Source organism: Polyodon spathula, chromosome 5 (genome assembly GCF_017654505.1).
Source record: "Polyodon spathula isolate WHYD16114869_AA chromosome 5, ASM1765450v1, whole genome shotgun sequence".
Lineage (NCBI taxonomy): Eukaryota > Metazoa > Chordata > Actinopteri > Acipenseriformes > Polyodontidae > Polyodon > Polyodon spathula.
The window spans coordinates 67,510,003-67,532,338 of NC_054538.1; the positions used below are offsets into that span (position 1 = coordinate 67,510,003).

The following is a 22,336-nucleotide window of genomic DNA, read 5'->3' on the forward strand; positions in this document are numbered from 1 at the left end:
TCTCCCCCTATTTTCTATTCTGAATGCCCCTTTATCTAATCTCCATTTGTGACCCCTGGTCCTTGTTTCTTTTTTCTGGTCAAAAAAGTCCCCTGGGTCAACATTGTCAATACTTTTTAGAATTTTGAATGCTTGAATCAGATTGCCGTGCAGTCATCTTCGTTCAAGACTGAATAAATTCAATTCTTTTAGCCTGTCTGCATAAGACATGCCTTTTAACCCCAGAATAATTCTGGTCGCTCTTCTTTGCACTCTTTCTAGAGCAGCAATATCCTTTTTATAGTGAGGTGACCAGAACAGAACACAATATTCTAATAGTCTACTAATAGTCTTACTAATGCATTGTCAAGTTTTAACGTTACTTCCCTTGATTTAAATTCAACACTTTTCACAATATATCCGTGCATCTTGTTGGCCTGTTTTATAGCTTCCCCACATTGTCTAGATGAATACATTTTTGAGTAATCTCATAGGTCTTTTTCATAGATTCCTTCTTCAATTTCAGTATCTCCCATATGATATTTATAATGCACATTTGTATTGCCTTTTTTAAGACACACTTCTTTACCTTAGATTCACATATCCTCCAATCTCAGAAGCTTACGCTCAACTAAATCATCTGCCTCCAGGGTCAGTACCTATGAACAAGTTAGCTGCAACATGTGATGGTGTGCTTGGTTATGTGAAGTCCTGTTACCAAAGAGTTCTAGTTAACTGTAATTTCACAAGGCAGGAGCCAGTCCTCCGTAAAGGGAGTACTAGAATAAAGATTAAGTGCTTGTGACTTTAGCAACAGTGTAGAGGTTTCCCCTTGACAACTCGGAAAACCGCCCTCGCTGGGGTGAGGCCAAACTGATCGACTTCCAAGACCAGGATGCAAGGAACTTCCCCCAAGGGGAAGCTAAGGAAGGATAGAGGACAAACTAAAGTCTCCCTGGCTTACTGACACGTCTAATTGAGAGAGGCTGACGCTCCGCATGGAGAGCCTTGCGATCTGTGCAGGGAGAACAAAAGCGCTGGAAAATAGAATAAAAATATAAACACAAAAAGAGAGCCCCCCCAGCTATAAGAGCCACCTCTTATAGCTGCTAATTGTGTTGAGCAGCCTCTAATAAAGCACCACAGATGCCTAGAACATGACTCATGCCTCATAGTGTGTTTCTTGCGTGGTCCTGAGTGGTCGATAAGCAATCAAACAGGAAGATGTAACCAAGCAAACCAAGAGATAAATAAAAAAAAACAAAAAACTTTGTTTATTTATTGTTCTCTGACAATCAGGTAAGTAAAGAACAGTGCAAGTTAAAATTAAGAAATGTTTTGACAAAGTGGTCTTTTAATGTGCTTTAAAACTACTCTATTAAAAAGAAACGTTTGTAGAAAACATTCTAACAAAGGAAACTTCTGTCAATCACACAGCCCCCTGAAAATCAATCAAAGGCTAACGACTAAAACACCTCAGGCTTGCTTATCAACAAAAACAGTTGGGGACAATTTTCAAACAATATTTGTTCTTGAACCAGCATTACCAATTAAATAAAATATATACCATTGACAAATAAGAAAAGCACTAGGTCATCCTTTTGAACCTGGGTGCTTTGTGAGTGCGCAGAATTGCAGGGTGGCTATCTTTGGCAGTACTGAAATGCTTTGTGCCAACCTATTTCATGTTCTCAGCTCATGAAGTTGACAAGTTAATTTGTTTCTGTTTACAAAAGCAAGTACAATTAATGAAGAAAACCCATCTGCTTGTGTTGTTTACAATGATGCAATCATGACAGTCTGGCACAAGAGACAAGATGCTGCCTGAAATATGCACCCTGTACTGTGAATGGGTGCAGAGGCTGAATGGAACTCTCAATACCACTCGACTGATTGGCAGTAGAGCAGAGTAGCACCACATGAACCCCTACGTGCTTATAAAAGTTTTATAACTAGTTTTGTAGTTTTACACGGTTATAATATGAACCATGATTTATCATGATTTGCCATTTTGCGCTACCATAACTCCCTGGGTTTTACCTGTGATTGACCATGCTTTCACTTTACTATGTTAAACTCTCATAAGTTGCAACGTCAAATTGAATAAATGTCTTACCCTGTGGCGGTGTCTTTCTCTGTCGACAGGATCTCTCGTGGCTGTTTGTCGCCCTCGATGACCGATACTATGTACCTCCCTGTCTGCCCACTGTGTAGGTAAACGGACACATCAAATGCACACAGCTCACTGTCGCTCCTCAGCCAAGGACTCAACACTGCAGGGCTAGCTCCCCCTGAGCTGTTCAGAAACAGGAAGTGACCTAAACACACAGGCACAGGGAACAACATCAGAAGGGTAAGATAAGTCATATTCAAGTGTATTTAAAGGGAAGTTCAGTCTAGGATGTTAATAAAGTGGAAACTTGAAATCAAAAAACAAAAAATTTAAACAAAAACTTAGTGGTACAGGTAGTTCAAAATATAGACAGACTTTTCATTAATGTTTAAATCTATGTCTGACAGAGCTCAAATGATTCTTGGTGTTAGATCTCCTTCCCAACCTGTGAGGGCGCTGTGTAAAGGGAATAGAGTGCCCTGGACTGGATGGCCCGACAATTCGTTCTCAGGGATAGGCAGAAGTCGGCCATCTAGAAAGAGCTACGGTCACTAAATCATTGACCCAGAAGGTTAACGGTGTGGCATCCACGGATTGGAGGAGCGGTTGCACTCATAAACCAAGGGGTCATGGTTGACGGTATATAAAGGGGATGTAGTGATGTGATCTGTTCCTTACTTATGGTTATGCTGAAACCAGAAGGACCTGTGTATTGTTATAGCAAACTGTTTTGTTTGTTTTGTCTGTCTGTCTAAAACTCTCTTCATTATTATTATTCACTAGACTAGACGTCTAACACGATCCAGAGCTGTTGTCCACGGCCAGCACTAAACCCAGACAACACTGCACTACTTGTTCACCACTGTTGCATGTAATAAATTGTACTTCACCACAAGTACTACAGCACTCACTTTGGACTGGTGACCATGTTTGTGTCTAGTTGTGTTTAGTACTGTGTTTATTATTTATAGGACTGCAACCCTTTATCATTACTGTGCAATACACATTGCTGTGTATTGCAAGCTCTTTATTATTTACTGCTTGGTCACCATACTGCTGGATTACAAATAAACAAACCATTTCACCCGTACTTTGTTGTCTGTTTGTTTCATTGGATTAATGCACCTGCACTGCACCTGTTCTACACCTTCACACTAATTACTACTGTTCTACAGTATGATAAACTGATTTCTGCATAAATAGTACTCTATCCACAATAACTTACAGCCAGCAAAGTGGCTCACAATCTAACATTGTTAAATCCACGCTCACTATTAACTATTTAGACACTGTGAAATGGGTATAAATCTATTTTTGTGTAAACACTGACAACATAGTGTTGCAAAAGAGATATTCTCTGGTGTGTGGGCTCATTTTATTCACTTCAGAAACCCCACTTCAAAACCCTTTCCCCTTGGGTAGGGTGACTCTTGTTATTACAAGATCTGTTATCCCAAGTAGTTTGGGAGAGGGGACTGCAAAGCAAAGCTAAGCAATTACTTTTGTTCAAACTGTGTAACATGAGTCCTGTTCACCCTACACACACCAGATTAACTCACTATGAAAAACACAAGAAAGTAGATTGTATTCAGGAACTACTGCTAAACATGAAAATGAGTTGTGTTTTTTTTTTAACTTTAGAACTATCCTCAGGATGACATTAATGCACATGAAGAAATGTAGTGGAATTTTGACAAATTCTTAAGAGTGATTGGTTGACATTTCTTTAAACAGACATTAACTAAACCAAACCCTGATTACCACTAATCTTACCTAATGTAACATTGCCTTCTGGGTCAAAGCATATTACTAGCTAAAAGCATGGCAGTCAAAAGGATAGGCAGCTAATTGGTTTTTGCCAGTGAAGGGGTGGAATGACCCAAGAAGTGCAAGATCATAGCTTGCAAACCAAGATTTCTTTACCCTAGTGTACTACCAAATACTATGTTTTAAAATCAATACATCTTCCAAACTGCCCTTTGAGACCTATGTAATAAATATGTGTGCAAGGAAACATTTTGTTACCCATGTTTAACAGCAGTTAGAGAGTACAATCTTTGTTTTTACCACACTTTTTTGCACTTTCCCATGCTTTTACCATACTGCCATATACTACACTATGATAACTTCCTTGAACAGTAACTATCCCCAAACACGAACACAGAATGAGATGTTTTATTTATTTTCCTCAATGCAGCTTGTTTTGCTTTGCTGAAAGTAAACATGGACAAGTCATCTTGACAACATCATTTGTCAAAACCTGCTGACTAACAAGTGTATTTTACTGTGTATCTACTAAGGGAACTACCCTGAGGTGAATGGGTATTGTACTGTATATCTACTAAGGGAACTACCCTGAGGTGAATGGGTATTGTACTGTATATCTACTAAGGGAACTACCCCGAGGTGAATGGGCATTGTACTGTATATCTACTAAGGGAACTACCCTGAGGTGAATGGGCATTGTACTGTATATCTACTAAGGGAACTACCCTGAGGTGAATGGGCATTGTACTGTATATCTACTAAGGGAACTACCCTGAGGTGAATGGTGTGCTTTCTCTGCTCTTATCAGTAGGTTGTATCATAGCCAGTATGAGTTTAAATAATTTATATCACCCTTTACAGGACGATTTTAAATTGTTTTGTTCTTGAATTAATTTTGCACTGCTCCACTTGTCATAGTTTTGCTCCAAAATACTATTTTTAAAAGCCTTTATAAAATCTATAAGCAATCACTCGCTCCACTGGTGCCTTTGCTCCTGTACATCTCATTATCTTAGTGTTTCTGAGGTCCAATTTTCAATCTGAAAAGAAGAGCAAAAGAGTACATTTAGCTCCAGTATCTTACATCTATTGTATGCTAGTGTAAAAAGAGCAGCAAGCTATAAAACCGGATTACACTATGTAACACAATTTTTGTTCCTGGCTAGTAAGTGCTATTTCCTAATTGCTTGTGTCTCAAAAGTATAGAAAATGGCTATTATTTCCCACAAACTTTGCTTTTGTGACCAGGACAGTGATATTTTGAAATTTACCTATTTCCAATGAGAAAACGGACAAATTTGTGTCTTTTTGTTCACATAAAGTCAGAAAAAACAACATACGAATCCAAATTAACATGTATTTATACTAAAGTAATAGAAAAATGACTACAAAAGATTTAGAAGTGAGTAGTTTTTCGAGATTTAGGATTATACTGTAAATCACTTTCACGAATCAGCCCCCAAATGTAATCTCCCATCATGTTCTCGTTATACTGTTCTTGGTATGCACCGTTCAAAGTCCAGTATATCCTGGTGGAAGCGCTCACCTTGCTCCTCCGAGTACGCTCCCATGTTCTCCTTGAATTTATCAAGGTGAGCATCAAGGATATGGACTTTGAGGGACATCCTACAGCCCATTGTGCCGTAGTTCTTCACCAGAGTCTCAACCAGCTCCACATAGTTTTCGGCCTTGTGATTGCCCAGGACACCGGTTTTGACCTTTGCCTCAGACAGCTTAGGGAAGAAGTCTTGAAGGTACTTGAAGGCTGCCGACTCCTTATCTAGAGCTCTGACAAATTGTTTCATAAGGCCCAATCTGATGTGCAGTGGTGGCATCAGCACCTTCCGGGGGTCCACCAGTGGTTCCCACTTGACGTTGTTCCTCCTCACAGAGAACTCGGTCCCCTGTGGCCAGTCCCGCCTGTGGTAGTGCGCCTTGGTGTCCCTGCTGTCCCTGCTGTCCCTGCTGTCCCAAAGGCAAAGATAGCAGGGAAACTTGGTAAAACCGCCTTGGAGACCCATCAGGAATGCCACCATTGCAGCCTCTTGATGCCATCTCAGAAAAATGCAGATGTGTATCCACTTAGGCAGCTGGAACTAAACTGAACTGGTGGGCTTAAGGCCCCTGTGTTTATACTACTATTTATATTACTGGAAAGTTCTAGAAAGTTCTAGAAGTTACTCCAAGTTTACTCAGCACTGAATCTATCTGGAATGTTCTGGAAAATAGGTAAATTTCAAAATATCACTGTCCTGGTCACAAAAGCAAAGTTTGTGGGGAATAATAGCCATTTTCTATACTTTTGAGGAATAAGCAATTAGGAAATAACACTTACTACCCAGGAACCAAAAAAAAAAAAAAAAATCTGTTACATGGTGTTATCAATGCAAATTAGTTTGGACTGTCCACACTGGCTTTCTATTTAATTGATAAATCACAAACTGCACTTTTTAAATTAATGGATTTAATTTTACAAAGTGTTAAATTAGCTACTACAGGATGTTACCTAATACCTAATTTTCACTAAAAGCAGAGTGTACTTACAAGCCTTGAAAAACAAATTTCTATGACATTGGTTTAACCAACGTGTTGGGAGCAATAGACTGCACACATGTGCCGCTAACCCCTCCAGCTCATTCTGAGCATCTATATAGGAATAGGAAATGCACCTGTTCTATTAATGTGCAGGTGGTTTGTAATTGTGCACAATTTAGCACTGCACCACTGACTAACTTAAATAAAAACAGACAGTATACATGTTATCTATAGGCTATTCATGATAATACAAATTTGTGGTATAAAGCAAAATTTGTTGCTGGTCCCTTGAAATTTGTATTAATGAGAATTGAGAGTCCTCCTGTAAGTATTAGTACTCGTGAACGCGGCACAATGATCTGTTTTATGCATTGTCTAAGCAACTAAGTAGCCCAAATTAAAAATAATAATAATAAAAAGAAAAAAAAAACAGCTAAAATCAATTAGTTTCAATTTTAAATCATCTTTTATTCGTATTGTACACCAATGTGTATAATGCAGCAGCATGATTTATTTTGTTATCGATAGCCTACAGACTAAAGTAAAAAGAAAGTGTGCTATGTATTCATTTGATTTTACTACTGTACTGTATAGGCCTATTGTGTGTGTGTATATATATATATATATATATATATATATATATATATATATATATATATATATATATATATATATTTATATTTTTACATAATGTAATGTGCAGGCTACCTAAAATACATTAGTGTTATTTCTGCACAATGATTTATACATTTAAAATATATCGAGCTCTATAACTGCATGTGTGTACAAATTTATTGTATTTTTTCAAACCTGACACCTCCTTATGTCAGGTAAACATATCCGGTTTAGCGAGGGGCTACTGTGTGATTATGAAAAGCCTTTTGATAGAAACAAATTTTTTATTTGGGGATGAAGGTGGGGGCCCCACTATAGAATCTGATGGAATTAAACTGCCTTTCATTATTTATTCAAAAAATTTTTTTGCACAACTCCCAGTGCTGCAACAAATATTTAACTTGGTATATTATGGCTCTCTTCTTGAATATATTTTCTCTTAGTACATTTGACAAAATGTATAGTTTTTGCGAAAATGCAAATTGTGGTATGTTTGCACTGTGACTGGCTTATTTTAGTGCATCTACCCCTGAGTGTCTAGAGGCTTTGCACCAATTGCCCTCTTTTCCCTCTGAATGGAAAACAATTTTAAAACACTCCAATGAAATATAAACTAATTTAGTGAAGTTCGATACTGCTCGGGAGGAGACAGGGAATCGAAAGGGTCTGAAGATTAATAATGTTTGTTTCATCCAGCCCAGAAATAGCAATCATTTATTTTTATTTTTTTACAGCCTTTGAACTACTGAACCTGAATGCTGCGACAAATGAGATTGGTTTTCCAGGATGCATTTGCAATGGGGCCTCGGGAGGCTGCCTATGAAATTGCTGTGATTCCATTTTTATCCCTCAGCGTTAGCGTGGGTCAGTGATTCCACACTGTTATAAATAGGTGCGTACACCTCTAATTAAGGGCATGAGTCGATGAGAGACAGAAGTGAGGGGAAAAATGACTTTAAGAAGCCCTGAAGCTTGGAGTTCGCCATTTCTTTTCCAATTGTTGGGCTTGTTGTTCGTCAGGTACTTTATACACACAGTGGAATCACTAATGCCAGCCAATTGGACAGAGTAGGATGATCTTCAGAGAGAACTGGTCATTGTCTCCAAACCACGCACACAAGTGTATTACTCCAGTTCACCATTAACAAGTTATACAGCACTTATTAATCAATTTTAACCCACTCTTCCACTGTCAAACCCATTGTCTCTTTTCATTGGCCGAACTGAGGCAACAGTATTTACCAAGCAACCGAACCCCGGAAGTAGGGGCTTAACTCCGAAACTCCTGGACTAGTTGGGCATCTGACATGCACGGGCCTCTGAGGCACTTTAAGGTTAGCTCACAAGAATGCAGAACTCCCTGGGGGACCCTAGCCAAGATCAGCAACTCAGCACAAAAACAACTGACAGTAGCTATGCAGTGTGTTTACAATTTCAACAAGAATTTGTTTTGACATTGAAAGCATTACAAAAAAAAAAGCCATCTGTGCATTTATGATTTAAATGCAAACGTATATTAGGCTTATGTCTTTGTGTGTGATTATATCACCTACCAGCCCTGCTGCTGCCTTTTCCCGTGCACGCTACAATATTTTCATTGTCTCCAACAATTTGCGTTCAGTGTGAAACAACCTGGGTCTAAAGGGCAGCTAATCTGCAGGAACCCCTTCCCCACAATTTTAACTTGTGGGTGTGCAGTAAAATTACTGCAGCAAAACTGAGCAGTAAAATATGCATTTAGGCCAAAGAGCCACTAGGACACACTGCTCCCTAGTCTTATGATTTAAGCAATTCCCAATTGATTGGGCTTAATCTGTAGAACTCTTTTGTAAACAAGTTTCTATTGTGCTCAGGCTATAGCTTGCTGCAACATTTGATAGGATATGATCTATTCACAATGGCATTTTATGCTGTTGTAGTCATTCAGTGCAGCAGTTGCAGTGTTCTGTGCAAGGGAAGCAGATTCTGCTGTCTGATAAGTTGCTAGAAAGGTAACCTGACTACCTGTTACAGAAGTAGAAGTTGTTGTGCTTCATGAATTTACGAGCTGTGTACCTGATTACAGCCCAAACACCGTGAAAAAAAGCCACCAGAGCTGTAGTAATTTCAAAGCAATTATCCTTCACCTTAGGATATGACTGTCACCTGGCTGTTAGTCTAAATATCCAGCCTTTATTGACAAGCAGATTTGTCCCTTTTGTCTTTCACATAATTTTTTCATCGCTGTTGGTTTGATTAAGCCTAGGTTTCACAGCAACATTGTTCTCAAATAGCTTTCAAAATCAGTCCTTTTTGATTAATTTGACTGAAGGCGACTTGAATATTTACAATAGTGATTTCTACTTGTTCATCAATGCTTTTTTTATATAAATGTAGTCATTGCTAATTTTTTACCACATTTTTCTCCCTGAATTGAAACGGCCAATTATTACTAGCTGATGCCGGTTCACCGTTGCCACCCTCCGGCGACTCAGGAAACGGAAGCTGAAACACGTGTCTTCCAAAATGTGTTCCTGCCAATCCTATAGTGCCGGAGGACAACACGGATCTGGAGGCTCCACTGCAGACCAGCAGGCGCCCTATCAGCCACAGGGGTCGCTGGTGCACCTTGAACCATGGATTACCCTGCCGACCTAATCCCTTCCTACCCGGGCGGGATTCAGCCAACCTGCAATCTCCAGGCTATAGGATGCATCCTGCACTCCAAGCGGATTGCCTTTACTGCGCCACTTGGGAGCCCCTATCAATACTTTCTAAGGATAAAGCCAAGAGGAACTGGAGCGATTTCTCCAGGCCTGTTTTGACTTGTAGTGCCATTTATGGGATCTTATGATTTGATTGACAGGTCAATACCTCTGAACAATTTTGTTGGAATTTTAGGGGTCCCAGCCATTCCGTATACCTGGGTACTGTTGGTATTTAATCAAATCACTAATTAAGCAAGTTACAGTCAAGTGAATTCAGCCTGCTGCTTTGATCTGATTAAACCTGTTGTGATTTACATCATTCAAATTTTTGTGCAAGTGGTAATTATATCTAGATTATTTTCATATTTAATAGAAAATAAAGAATTATACACGTTCACATGTGGTACACAACACATTGTGTAAGATTTCTTATTTCATGTCAGTGAAATACCGTTTTGGAGCATGCAAAGTTTAAAACAAGCTAGTAAAGCTTGGGGTAAATTCCAAAACTGAATGCACTAAAATCTTGTGATTTTTCCCTCCACAGTGGATATTTTGTTCTGCTACAGGGCAATATACTTCACTGCAATGGGAGTGCATTTGCTGAACAAGGTCCGGATTGGGGAGATACAATAACCAAAAATATTCATCAAGCAGCTAACATCTCCATGGTTACAAGCAGATGACATCCCCACAGTTACAAGCAGATGACATCCCTACGGTTAAAGCAGTATTTATCACTCGAATGAAACTGCTCCTGTGAAACTAAGGCATTTGACAATTACAATTCTCCAAAGTTATTATCTTTTCATGTCATTGTTCAATGTGATTTTTTAAGATGATAAACTACTTCACTAATACACCCTTAGCAGGTGTTTCAGAGCTATCACACTGTATGGACTTGTGTGAATAAAGCAATTGGGCTCTCAAGCTTTTGGTCATTATCTTGTCATTAAGACAGAAACGCTTCCTGAATTCTGTGGTCAATTGCCTCTCAATCTCTTTATACAACAGAAACAGATAGCCGTGCCTGGACAATGAATACTCAGGGCTCTGAGACCCCTCCACCTTTCATTCATTATTACTGAACTGTCACAATCATTGGAGCTGATGGTATTCATCAGCCTCGCTGTCAAGCCTGTTAAAGAGCTAAATGAGAATATGCAACTTTATTTCAAACTGATGTGTTACTGGCCAAGTGTTTTCAGTTACTTGTTGCAAAAATATCAACACATTGCAGTGATTTAAGGGTGACAGTTGTGAGAAAGCAACAAGCGTCCATATCAACCCTGTGATTAAACAATATTCTAAGATGCTTTTTACTAATGTTGTAACATTATCAGGTTGGGTTAAACTGTGGAATACTGTGGACACTTTGAAGTAAAAGATATTTTAAAATTCCACAAAAGTATTTTTCAAACACAACAACAGTGATTTTTCTGTCTTAAAAACAATACAAAATCAATAAAAAATCTCACATCACATTGCAGACTGCAAAGTAGAACACAATTGTCCACATACAAACAAAGAAGATTTTAGAGATGCTAACATATAAGGATAAAAATTGCAGCTATCCACCCTACACACCCTCCCAAACCCTTCTTCACTGAATAACAGAAAGAACCGCAGTTCTAAGACCTTAACCTGTGGTCTACCAGCTCTGAGAGTGTATTACAAATGAGGAGCCAAGAGACTGGGAGAAGCTTTGAAACCACTCTGATGGAAAACCTGAATTGACCTGGTCATCACACTCAGAGCTCAGGGAGTGGAACTCCAAGCACAGAGCAGAAATCAAAGACAACTCCAGATTGAATATATCTCTGAGCTCAGAGAAAACAGGGTTCGAGTACCACAGAGAAAAAAAAAAGACTTCTATGACTTTTACCACAGGGTTTTTCATAATTAGATTTATTTTAATAAATAAAAATATACATATAATAAAAAATATACTGATTCTGCATAATACTTCGTAAATGCATGCAATTACATTATGCTGAATTTCAGGGCTGAATATTTGCATCTGTACAACACATAATTTTATTTTTTTTGTGGAAGATGCAATCCGTCTACTGTCTAGGCTCTCTAACTACAGAACAAATAAAGAAAAGAAAATATCAGACCTGATATATCAGACACTTGCAGTCTAATAGTTGTGGATTGGAGCAGTGAATATCAGAGTACCAGGACAAAGACAGCTGTTGCAGCTAAATACTTATAATTTGAAGTGTTTAATTTAAGTGCTTAATTTAATGCTTACTTTATTATATTAAAATAACTCTGGAATGAATCACACGTTTAACCCTTTATCTCAAAGACACATTTTCTTTACAGGGAATAGAAAACATTACAAAATCAAACACACACACACACACACACACACAGACACAGTATGCGTGTCTTTCACTTAGGAAAGACCTGCGATGGTATTACATATTTACTGTAATCATTTTGTGAGCTCTATGTCCTTTTATCAGGGCTTTTTTAAAACATGGTTTTGGATAAAGGAGTGGTAGCCTCGACCCAGAAGAAGCCTCTGTGATTCCTTCAAGCCGAGTTGGATGTGCTGAGGGCGATACTGGGTCTACAGAGGGGAAAGGACTGGAAATAGTAGATCATCCCAGCACCCTATCCTGTCTGATCCCGTTGCACAACAATAGGTAATGCACTGGAAAAACACACACAGATCATCAGGCTGCATCAGCAGGTTGCTACACTGTCTTTAGCTGGATGTACAGCCGGATCTTTGGACATCAAAAGGAATACATGGGACACGTCCTGCAGGAAATGAACAGGGTGTAAATCTATAAATGAACAGAGTGGAAAGCACTCCCTGCTTCTTCATTACTCCAGCCCCATTCAATTAAAGAATGCATTAAAACCCAGACGCTTGCTCATCTCTGTAGCTGCTTCCCATCTTTACAAGGGTCATTTGTTTGCAGGAAAACATTCCCCTACAAGTTGCTACAGTCAAAAACATTCATTATCAAAACATCTACTGACACTATGTTCTTGTCACTTCCTATTTATCTGAATTGAACTGAACTTTGCTTTATGAATACTGGGCTCTTGCATGTGCCGAAGGTGAGGTTACATTGTCCTGGCTCTGAAATATTTTTTACAAGGAGTGGTAACAACCTTTTCTTGAGCTGAGAATATTTTTTTATACTGTTTCTATAGTGGCATCTAATCGCTTCCTGTGTGTTAGGTTGCATGGCCTGGCTGGAGTGAAACTAGACCATTACTGTGAAATTGATCTATAGCACAGTGAATTGTTCTATACCAGGAAGCAGCAGCAGCCATTACTAAAATAGCACTTTCTTTGAAATCTCTCTGAGTATAAAATATAAAGAACCAAAAGATCTTAAAATGAAGAAAAGTGGGGCAGTGGTATTATTGATTGTGCTGATACGAGATGGACATGCATTTTAAAATCTTGGTTAGCACTCTTTTAATGATCCATACTATCCAGTCTTGTTCTGAACCCTTTTCCCAGTAGATAAATGAATCCAATAAGAGCTTGCAGATTTTAATTTTATACTCTGTGCTTTTCAGTTAAGGGAGCTGAAGTCATTAACCTTCCATCTCCCATATAGCATATGCCTCTGATTGACCATATACCAAAACTTTGAAGTGTATCAAATTTGAGCAGATTAAAAGATTAAAATAGCATAATATTGGCACACATCTAACCTGATGCAAAAAGTGCCAACATTGCAGTCAAACAAATCTAGCAGAGCTATTGATTCTTAGAGTGTGGTACGTTAAGGTCTCCACATACCGCACCACCACAAAAAAATAAAACATGTATTTTTGATACAAGATGTTCACACTGCCTGTAAAGCGATGGGCGACACTGAAGCAATGTGAAAAAAACAGTATTGGTGTCTGTTTGAGATTCTGTTGCACGGCAGCTAAGGAACTGACCAATGAGGAACAGCTTCCCTTGCTGCATGCCTTTTGTAAACAATGGCGGAAGAAAAGGTAATTCTTGCAGTATCAAAACACCTGGAGCTGCATAATAAAAGGACACAAAAATGATAAAGCTACGGCAATGAGGGAAAACATCTGGGAGTCCATTTCCAGGGAACTGGATATAGCTGGTGTGTGTGTGTGATGTGTTTACCTTTACTGAAATAAGCATTCTAAAAAGCGATTATGCATTCTACATTTTTATTAGCTGTATTTCAGGACTAACATATGTGTGATTTTTTTCCAGCTGATGATATAATCAGAGGAGACATGCCTATCACATCGTGTCAGACAGTAAGAACTAAAATATATTTGTCCGTTTTTTATTAGTATTTAATCGTAATGTTAATACTTTTCTTGCTTTTGTTAGTTATGATCTCTGGATGCTTTAGATTACATTGATCTGTGTGTGATTGAATACATAACCTTTACAGTAAAACAAATAAAACATAAAATATATTTTAATTACTCTATAATAAAGTTGCCATGACATTGCCACTGGTGTGAAAGGTATTGTCGCAGTGAATATACCATTTTATCACAGGACAAATCGCATCACATCCGTTGTGTGGAGACATTTACTTTACAATTTTATAATATGCAACATTTTAGGAGCATTTCTGCATTTTATATCCAGTTTGAAAGCTATATACAAGATGTTCTATATAGTATTCTGTGGTGTTTTTGCTAGGGAAGATGTGTGTTATACAAGCTGCACAAGTAACAGGCATTAAACAAGGGGTGCATGGTATACTCAGCATGCACATTTTATACAAAGAATTACTGTAATGGGTACTGCAAAATGTTTTTTTCTTACTAGTTATTCTGCCCCGTTATATAATCCTTGGAAGCATCTTGAAAAAAATAATCTGATCAGAATTACATATTTCCGATCCCTAGGCATTCCAATGGAGAGGGTAGTGGATGGGATCTTACGGTATTGGCAAGCCGACAAAAAACTGTTTCTTGATATTTCCAACTTGAGAACTCTTGTTTCATAACAGATTAGTCTGCCAAAGGGTAGAAGGCCAAGATAGTACAGAACTTGACATTTACACTGTTTTCAGAGTACACCCAGCTAATGCGTGCTTTGTCTCTGCTAGTGATATTCAGCTGCATCTATATGCAATAATCTGATTTAGTGGAACCTGAAGGCCACCCTCCAGCTGGGGCAGCCACTAGGAGACAGAGGAGGAGAAAGGGTATACAAAGCCTCTTACAGGTAATGGCATCTGCTTAATGAACCTAAGAGAAAAGCATTTACTGACCTCTCAATGCAGAACACAGTTAATATAACAGGACAAACATCACAAACAAAAACTCAATTCACTAAGCAGACAACAGCAGAAGAAACTTCTAGAAGAAGAAGAAATAGTTGTCTTTTTGTACTTTGTATTAGTGCGTTCAGTAACAGTGGCACATTTACACCGCTGGCTGATGTGAGTAGGCTGGCTAGATTAGTAGAAAAGAAGTTGCCTTTGCATTTGTACTGAACTATAATAAAGTTACAACATGTTGTTTTTCTGAAGTAGTTATTCATTAACCACAGTCATCTGTTTCTGAGTTAAAATGAGCACCAGGAGAAGCTTGTATAACCTCTGCCTAGCGCAGGTAAAAATCACTGCAATGAATCAGGGGCATGTGTAGCACAAAGGAAATAGGGTATTATTCAGTTATTTACACCTCGTTACTGAGCGATTGCCCCTGTACTGTACCTTGACTATTTAATCCCTGTACGCAGTGTTGGGTTTACAGTTTGAAAAAAAACAGCTCTGACTTTAACAGCAAGCATGGCTGAAATGAAAAAAGCATGAGCATCAGCATGAAAATTCAGTGTAAATGAACGCTTGCTGAAGCATGCTTGAAACTCTGTCAGTCAGTAAACAATGCAACTTTGCTTCAAAAAGCTGGATTTTCTGTAGTTGAGGAGGAGAGTGCTGACGAAAATACAACTGAAACTGAAACTCTGACAACACCAGAGGATGTCAGAGGAAGAATTCTCAGTTGTGTTACCTTGATGACCAGGATGCTCTGCCTGGAACTGACACCAATGACCGATGATAAATGTGTGTGCTTTGCTTTTAAGGCGTGCTATGGAGCAACATCTGCACATAGAGCCGAATTGGGATCTTTTTTAAATGCTGGTGGTTTGTCACCCATAGTTCTTCACTGGAAACAATTTGCAGTAATGTATCCTACCTGTACCGTACAATTCCGCACATGCATTACTTTTTTTACATTCATAGGTTTTAATATTTTTTTTTTACTTGTGTAATGCGTTCTTAATAAAGATTTGTTTGTTTTGTTTACTGTACTGGTGACTGGGGGACATTGTTAGGTCATTGTGTGGGAGTTTATACCGTCCGTCGTTTACTGCGTGCTAATCACGTTAACACAAACGTATCTGTTCTAAGTAACGGCGATTGTATCTGGAACTTTAGCCCAGTTCTCGTAACGATGGTATAAGCTCTCTAATAGTCGACTTGCAACAGTTCATCTCCAACCCAGTCCAGTTCAGCAGACCACTATTACCACTGCTAGTTACTGTACCCTATTACAATTTATATTGACAACCAGCAGACTCCGTTTCAGCTGGTATTTAAAAAATAATACTGCCGACCTGAGGTACTCACTCAGAGCTCTTTCCCTGCTTCAACCGTCTCTCCCTCACTCCAACAAAACACAAAGTCCAATTCTAGTTCGGTGGCTAAATAGAGTCTAATCAGTTTCAATCTGGTGTGAACTTGTCTTTTTAAGAAAAGCTCTGCTGGTGTTTTCTAGGGATAGGAATTTTAAACTTTTAAACTCTAAAGAAGTGGGTAAACATATAATATACTAGACGTCATAAGTGATTGGTTAAAGAAAATGAACAAAGTGTGAAAAGACAATGTAAACCAACTGGCTGGTAAACAAAGAAATTAAATAATATAAAGTGTTTGGGATTAAAACAAAAAGTTGGGTTAATGAATACATTTTGTAAACAATAACTGTGTTAGATAAGGATAATTAAAATTAATCAAGTTTGGTTTAAAATAAATATTATGGGGCAGGAATAAAGTCTTGGGCTTTAGGACCTGGGAGAGTTAGGAGAGAACACTCCATTTGGGAAGCTGAAGTTACCAGGCGGTCATCTTGGTAAAGGCTTCCTACATTGGATAATGTATGGGATAATGAATGATAATATTAAAATATGCCGCTTCAGTGGCACACTGTGTTAATGCTGTAGTAAGCATGGTATCCAGTCAACGTGGTAAGAGATCTTAAAGTAGAACTGCTGTGGTTATACTCATACCTAAAACTGGCGCAGGCAGTCATTATGACGGGTACATTTTAAACAACATCAATATTAAAATGAAAGACAACTACTGGCTACAACTAAAAAGTTTTATTCCAGCATGTCATATCAAACATCTGCACAGCAGAAATATCATATTTAAATGAACAATTAAACATAAAAGGGTTTATTTTCTAACTTACCACATATAAAGCACTACTTCAAAAAATGAAAAACTATAATAAAATAAACATTTAAAAAGAAACCAATGTGTCAACAGGTACATGCACATAGAAAACTGTAAAAATTAAAGTTAATTTTAAAACTAAAGTAACAATATGTTTTCTCTTGCGTGTGTCACTGGGTGTAGCACTGAATCTAGGCTGAGCTGCTGCATCCTGCTGCTTTGCAGTTTTCTGATCGAAATGTTTCTGCTGAAGCGCTTTGGCTAGCTTCAATATGAAATCGCTCCTACTGATATTTTCCCGGTGCATTCCTTGTACTAAACAAAGGAATTGGTGGCTGCCAGGTCCAGTAGAGATAACAACAGCCTTGTATATTAAAATAGAATACTCTAGTCAAAATAAAAACATGTAAAAGGCAGTCAAAATGACTGCTCTGGGAGTTCTAGGTGGGTGGAAAAACCACCCAAACTTTAATCTAGTTGCTCTGCCTCCTTGTGATTTTTAGGAGTGCTGTCTGCTTTCAGAGCTGTACTGTTTGCCGGTTCCTGATCGTTGGTTTGGTCTCCTCATCAAATGGGCCCTGCTACTCCCCTATTTTCATTCTGATGTGTTCTGTTGGCACTGTGAAGGTCTCAATCATGCTTAATGTTTCATGTGAATGATAAATCTTTGTAAACATTTAACTTTTTGTGTAGTTTTTTTTTTTTTTTAATAAAAACATAACACTTTCCTAGTACAGTAAGGACTAAGGAGTAAAACGTAATTCTATTGTGACGAACCCACGGATGGGCATAACAAATGTTTTTTCAAAGCACAAATAACTTGGTTCATCTATAATTTTTTTTAATCCATTATGTGTGTGTGTGTGTGTGTGTGTGTGTGTGTGTGTGTGTGTGTGTGTGTGTGTCTATCTATCTATCTATCTATCTATCTAGAGAGAGAGAGAGAGAGAGAGAGAGAGAGAAATAAAGTCATTCAAGGGCACTATGTAAGCTTGAGGATGGAAAGAGCTTTATGCCCTGTGATTTCACTGTACAACCACTAGAGGCCTTGGCCTGACTATAAGGGAGTCAGGAAGAAACTACATTCCCCAGAAGGCCACAGGGTTTGGCTTGATTTATTGTTGGCAGATGGGCTTAAATCTCCAGGAGCTGTAAGAAAGGCGGGTAAGTGTGTGGAGTTGGAAAGAGAAGCTAAAGAGAGAAAACGCATTATTGAAGAACTTAAGTTTAACATTTGTTTTGTTACTGGCAAACGAGTAGCTGTCCCGTGGTTAGACAAGGCCACTATAGAAAAGTAAAGTTAGCGCTCCTTGCCGGAGTTTGGCTTTTGGTTTTGTTATTGTATATTAAAAATAAAGAACACCAAGAGTGTTGCGGAACTGCAATTCAAGTCTCCTACCTGTGTTTTACTACACCTTGGGGTCACGTCATCACTATATATATATATATATATATATATATATATATATATATATATATATATATATATATATATATATATATATTCATCTTCAGCATTTTTCAATCCACTACTGGATGAAGGCCTCCCCAAGATTCTTCCACAAAAGCCTGCCTGCTGAGTCTCTCATCTATGTTGCTCTGGCGTGTTTCCTAATTTCATCTTGCCATCTTCCTGGAGGTCTTCTTGGTTGTTTTATCCAGACTAGTAGCTCCTTGGTCCAGTGATGACTTGTTGTTCTTGATACATGTCCGGCCCACAAAAAATAATACTATTGGATATGAGCGAGGTATATTGTACATCCACATGGGTCTGCTTGAAACAGCACAGAGCATTGTCCATTACAAGGATTAGTGAAGTGCTTGAAAATGAAATTAGTTGACAATTCCCCTTTGTGAAAGGATGTGTAGGAACAAATAATCTCAGAAAGAGGATGGCTGTGACATATTGTAATGACAAATTGCGCTTCACACAGTGCCCTCTCTAATTCTGTGTAATTTGATGATTGCGCGTGTCTCTTGAAAAGCCAGCTGATGAACATTCTGGGTTTTTTTCGGTAAGAGATATTAAAGAAAACAGAAATACTTTCTTTTTTAAAATCAGCTAATTAGACTCTGCTCTTGCCCTTCATCTGTGCATCTGCCTGGACAAGGATCCCCAGGCAAGGAGCAAAGGACAACAAGCAGACAAAGGACTACAATTCTCCTTTTATTTCACAGACTGAAAGCAGGTAACTAACTCCAGAACAATCAGAGACGATTACCTGCCAGCCCAGCCTCTACAGCTGTGTCTGCTTACAAGTATACACCTTGTTAATAACCTTGCTCTGCCTGGGATATCATGTATATCGTTGTACCGTAGTACCATTTATTTTGTGAATAGTTTTTATTTAGTTTTTTTGTAAATAAATATGCACAAGAAAATGCCTGAACTGCCTCCCTTTGCCTCTGCCTGCTATTTTTACAGACGTTAAAGGCTGTATCACATGCTGCCTGGTCGCGAGAGGTTAGGAGAAGTGGTTTGATTTTATTGTGAAGGGCTCTTTTACTGTTGATTCAAGGAAAGGAGCAACATGTGGAACTAAGATGCCCTTTTTATGATTTAAAATAAAAAAAATGTCCTCTCCTTAACACTAAATTCCTGAGTTACATATTGATTAATTAAAACCCCTTATTAAGTTCATACTTAATATGATCTGCTGGTTTAATGCTATTACCATTGCTGTTTCATCTTATTTCCCAGGCTCTAGTATGCCTCATCCACAGAATCCTCCCATGGTCTGATCTGACATTATCCTCCTCATTAAAATGTACCCCACTGTCTAATTTACACAAAACCTGGATGATTCATACTATTAGGAACTGTTTGCTGGGAGAGTCAAATATGCAGTTATAATACACTGTTAGGGTGCACTGGCTAAATGCATCCTTACCGTACCTAATTTAATTAAACGGTTTCTCCTACGAACTCCCTAATTGACGTCCCCGTTTAACGTCTTCCCGTCTCCAACAATCAATATATGGGGACCCCAGAATGACATGTTGCATTTCGACAGATCAATCCTGTCTAGTTAACATAATATAATTTGCTTGACAGTTGCTAGTAGAAAGTCTATAAAGCTGAGAGATGGAAGGAAGGAAAGAAGGAGGAAGCAAGGAAGGAAGGGAGGAAGGATGGGTCATTTCTTCTTGTTCTTACTGAAGTCTGAAGTATGGAATCTGCATTCTGACTTGCATTGATCATGTTGCGGGCACTGGCGCCAATGTTACATGTACATGTTTAATGAGATCCAGATTGTGAGCATTCAACTGAGAATTTTTTTTTTTATTATATGAATGGAATGGATTATATTTTAACTAAATGTGAACCTGACTTGCTTCCTGACAACAAATGCTTTAGGATTAAACGGGGGTGGGGTACAATGGTGCACTTTCTTGGTTCTAAAGTACCAAATAAATCAGTAAAGTGGCACTTAACCTTTTATTAGCTCTCAGTTAAGCAATGCCTGTCCTTTCCCTCTGATAACAGCCCACACAAATTTGAATCTGTTTTTAGGGTAGTGCATACTCTGTAACCACTAGACCACACTGCCTCTCAGTTCTTCAACTCTCACCCCTAGACCACACTACCTCCCTCCCAGTCTCTCAACTCTAACAATCATACCAAACTGTCTCCCACCCACTCCTTCAGCTGCTATCAATCAAGTTTATTTATTTACATAGCACCTTTCACACAGTGTCTCAAAGTGCTTTACAATACAATACAAAACAACAACAAAATACAGAATTAAACACAATTTTAACAGCAAAATTGGTAATAAAAGTAAGGAACAACTCGGTTTAAAAACAGAAGTACAGTGAACAAGTTTAAAATAATAATAGATTGATATATAAAATCAGGATTCAAAAGCTAATCTAAAAAAAAAGAGTTTTTAACCTTGACTTAAAAACATTAAGTGACTAGATCACATTGCTTTCCGGCCTTTGTTTTAGTTCTAACCACTAGACCTTTCTGCCTCCCAATCCCTCAGCACTAACCACCTAGACCAGCCTACTATAGCACCCATCCTTCAAACCCTGACATATCTGCTGTCTTGCTCCTCATCACTGATACTGTCTTGCACTGGAGACTGTATTGCAGAAAAACAGTACGTCAGTGCTAAGCTTTTCATAAGAAGATGTTTCTATTATGCAGAACACTCACATGCATGCCTATTTACACATTGTGTGCAAGTAAAATCTCACAATTTGGTTGCATGTGACTCCAGGCCTTGCAGAATGTGAATATTACGTATTGGTATCCTTTACGCAAACATGTAATATATCTCCGTCAGCACCGTTTCCGTCTCTCCTGATTTCCAGACAAGTATCATTACCCCTGTCTGTTTCTTGTATCCAGGCTTGATGAAATTAATTTACAGTAAATGAAAAAGGTAACTACATTATTGTAAAGCTCTGCAGTGGATTAAGAATTGACTTGCTGGAAAGGAGATCTCCGTGGAACTGAAATGTGTGGATGTTAACAGAACTGTCCTTTCATAATAAATATGTTTCCCCTGAAATCAGCACACACCAGCCAGCATTTTCTTCAATGAGACTCATTATTTAAACTCGTAATTGTGTTTGCCAGGCCAGATTGTTGCAGAATGAAGCACCGCATTTAAATGAATGACATTAATTATAAAGATACAAAGCACGCCACTGACCTTTTGCGCTATGGTCAGCTTACACAGCAAAATAAATACATTTGATTTACATAATATAATTTCACTACAAAATATTAGAACTGTCAAATCACCAGTATACTGTAAATTGATTTCTGGTGACAAAAAGGTAACTTTTAGCCAACACTGTTTTGAATATAGTTTGATTATGGGTCAATTATCCCAACATCTCTGCTATCCGATCAGTCTATTGGTAACCTAGGGAAATGTTGCAGTTTCTCATGCTTTTCTCATGGTTATAGTACATATTTACCATGGTTTACCATGCCTTTTAATATGATTTACTGTACCTGTCTGTACTTTATAATGCTCACCTATACTTTACAACACTTTGCTATGTTATAACTATAGAACTTTTATATGGGCAGTGAAAATGTACTGTTCAGCCCTCAATCTCTGTTATTCACACCACAGAGCAGTGCGGTGTGCTGGTAAAGTAGTTGCATTAAATCTTGCTTTAAAGATTTCTTGCTTGGGCCAGTTATATCAATGACTAGCTGTAATGCAATCATCCAAACAATTCAGTTA

General features: G+C 38.3%; 1 protein-coding gene across 1 annotated transcript in view; it reads right to left on the minus strand.

Moving 5' to 3' along the window:
- Nucleotides 1–2,091: 2,091 nt before the first annotated feature.
- The window catches only part of LOC121316443 (ALK tyrosine kinase receptor-like), a 78,238-nt gene continuing 57,993 nt past the window's right edge, over nt 2,092–22,336 (minus strand). The window contains exon 4 of the mRNA XM_041251513.1: nt 2,092–2,297. Coding sequence (XP_041107447.1) covers nt 2,092–2,297 — 206 coding nt within the window. The remainder of the gene's footprint in view (nt 2,298–22,336) is intronic.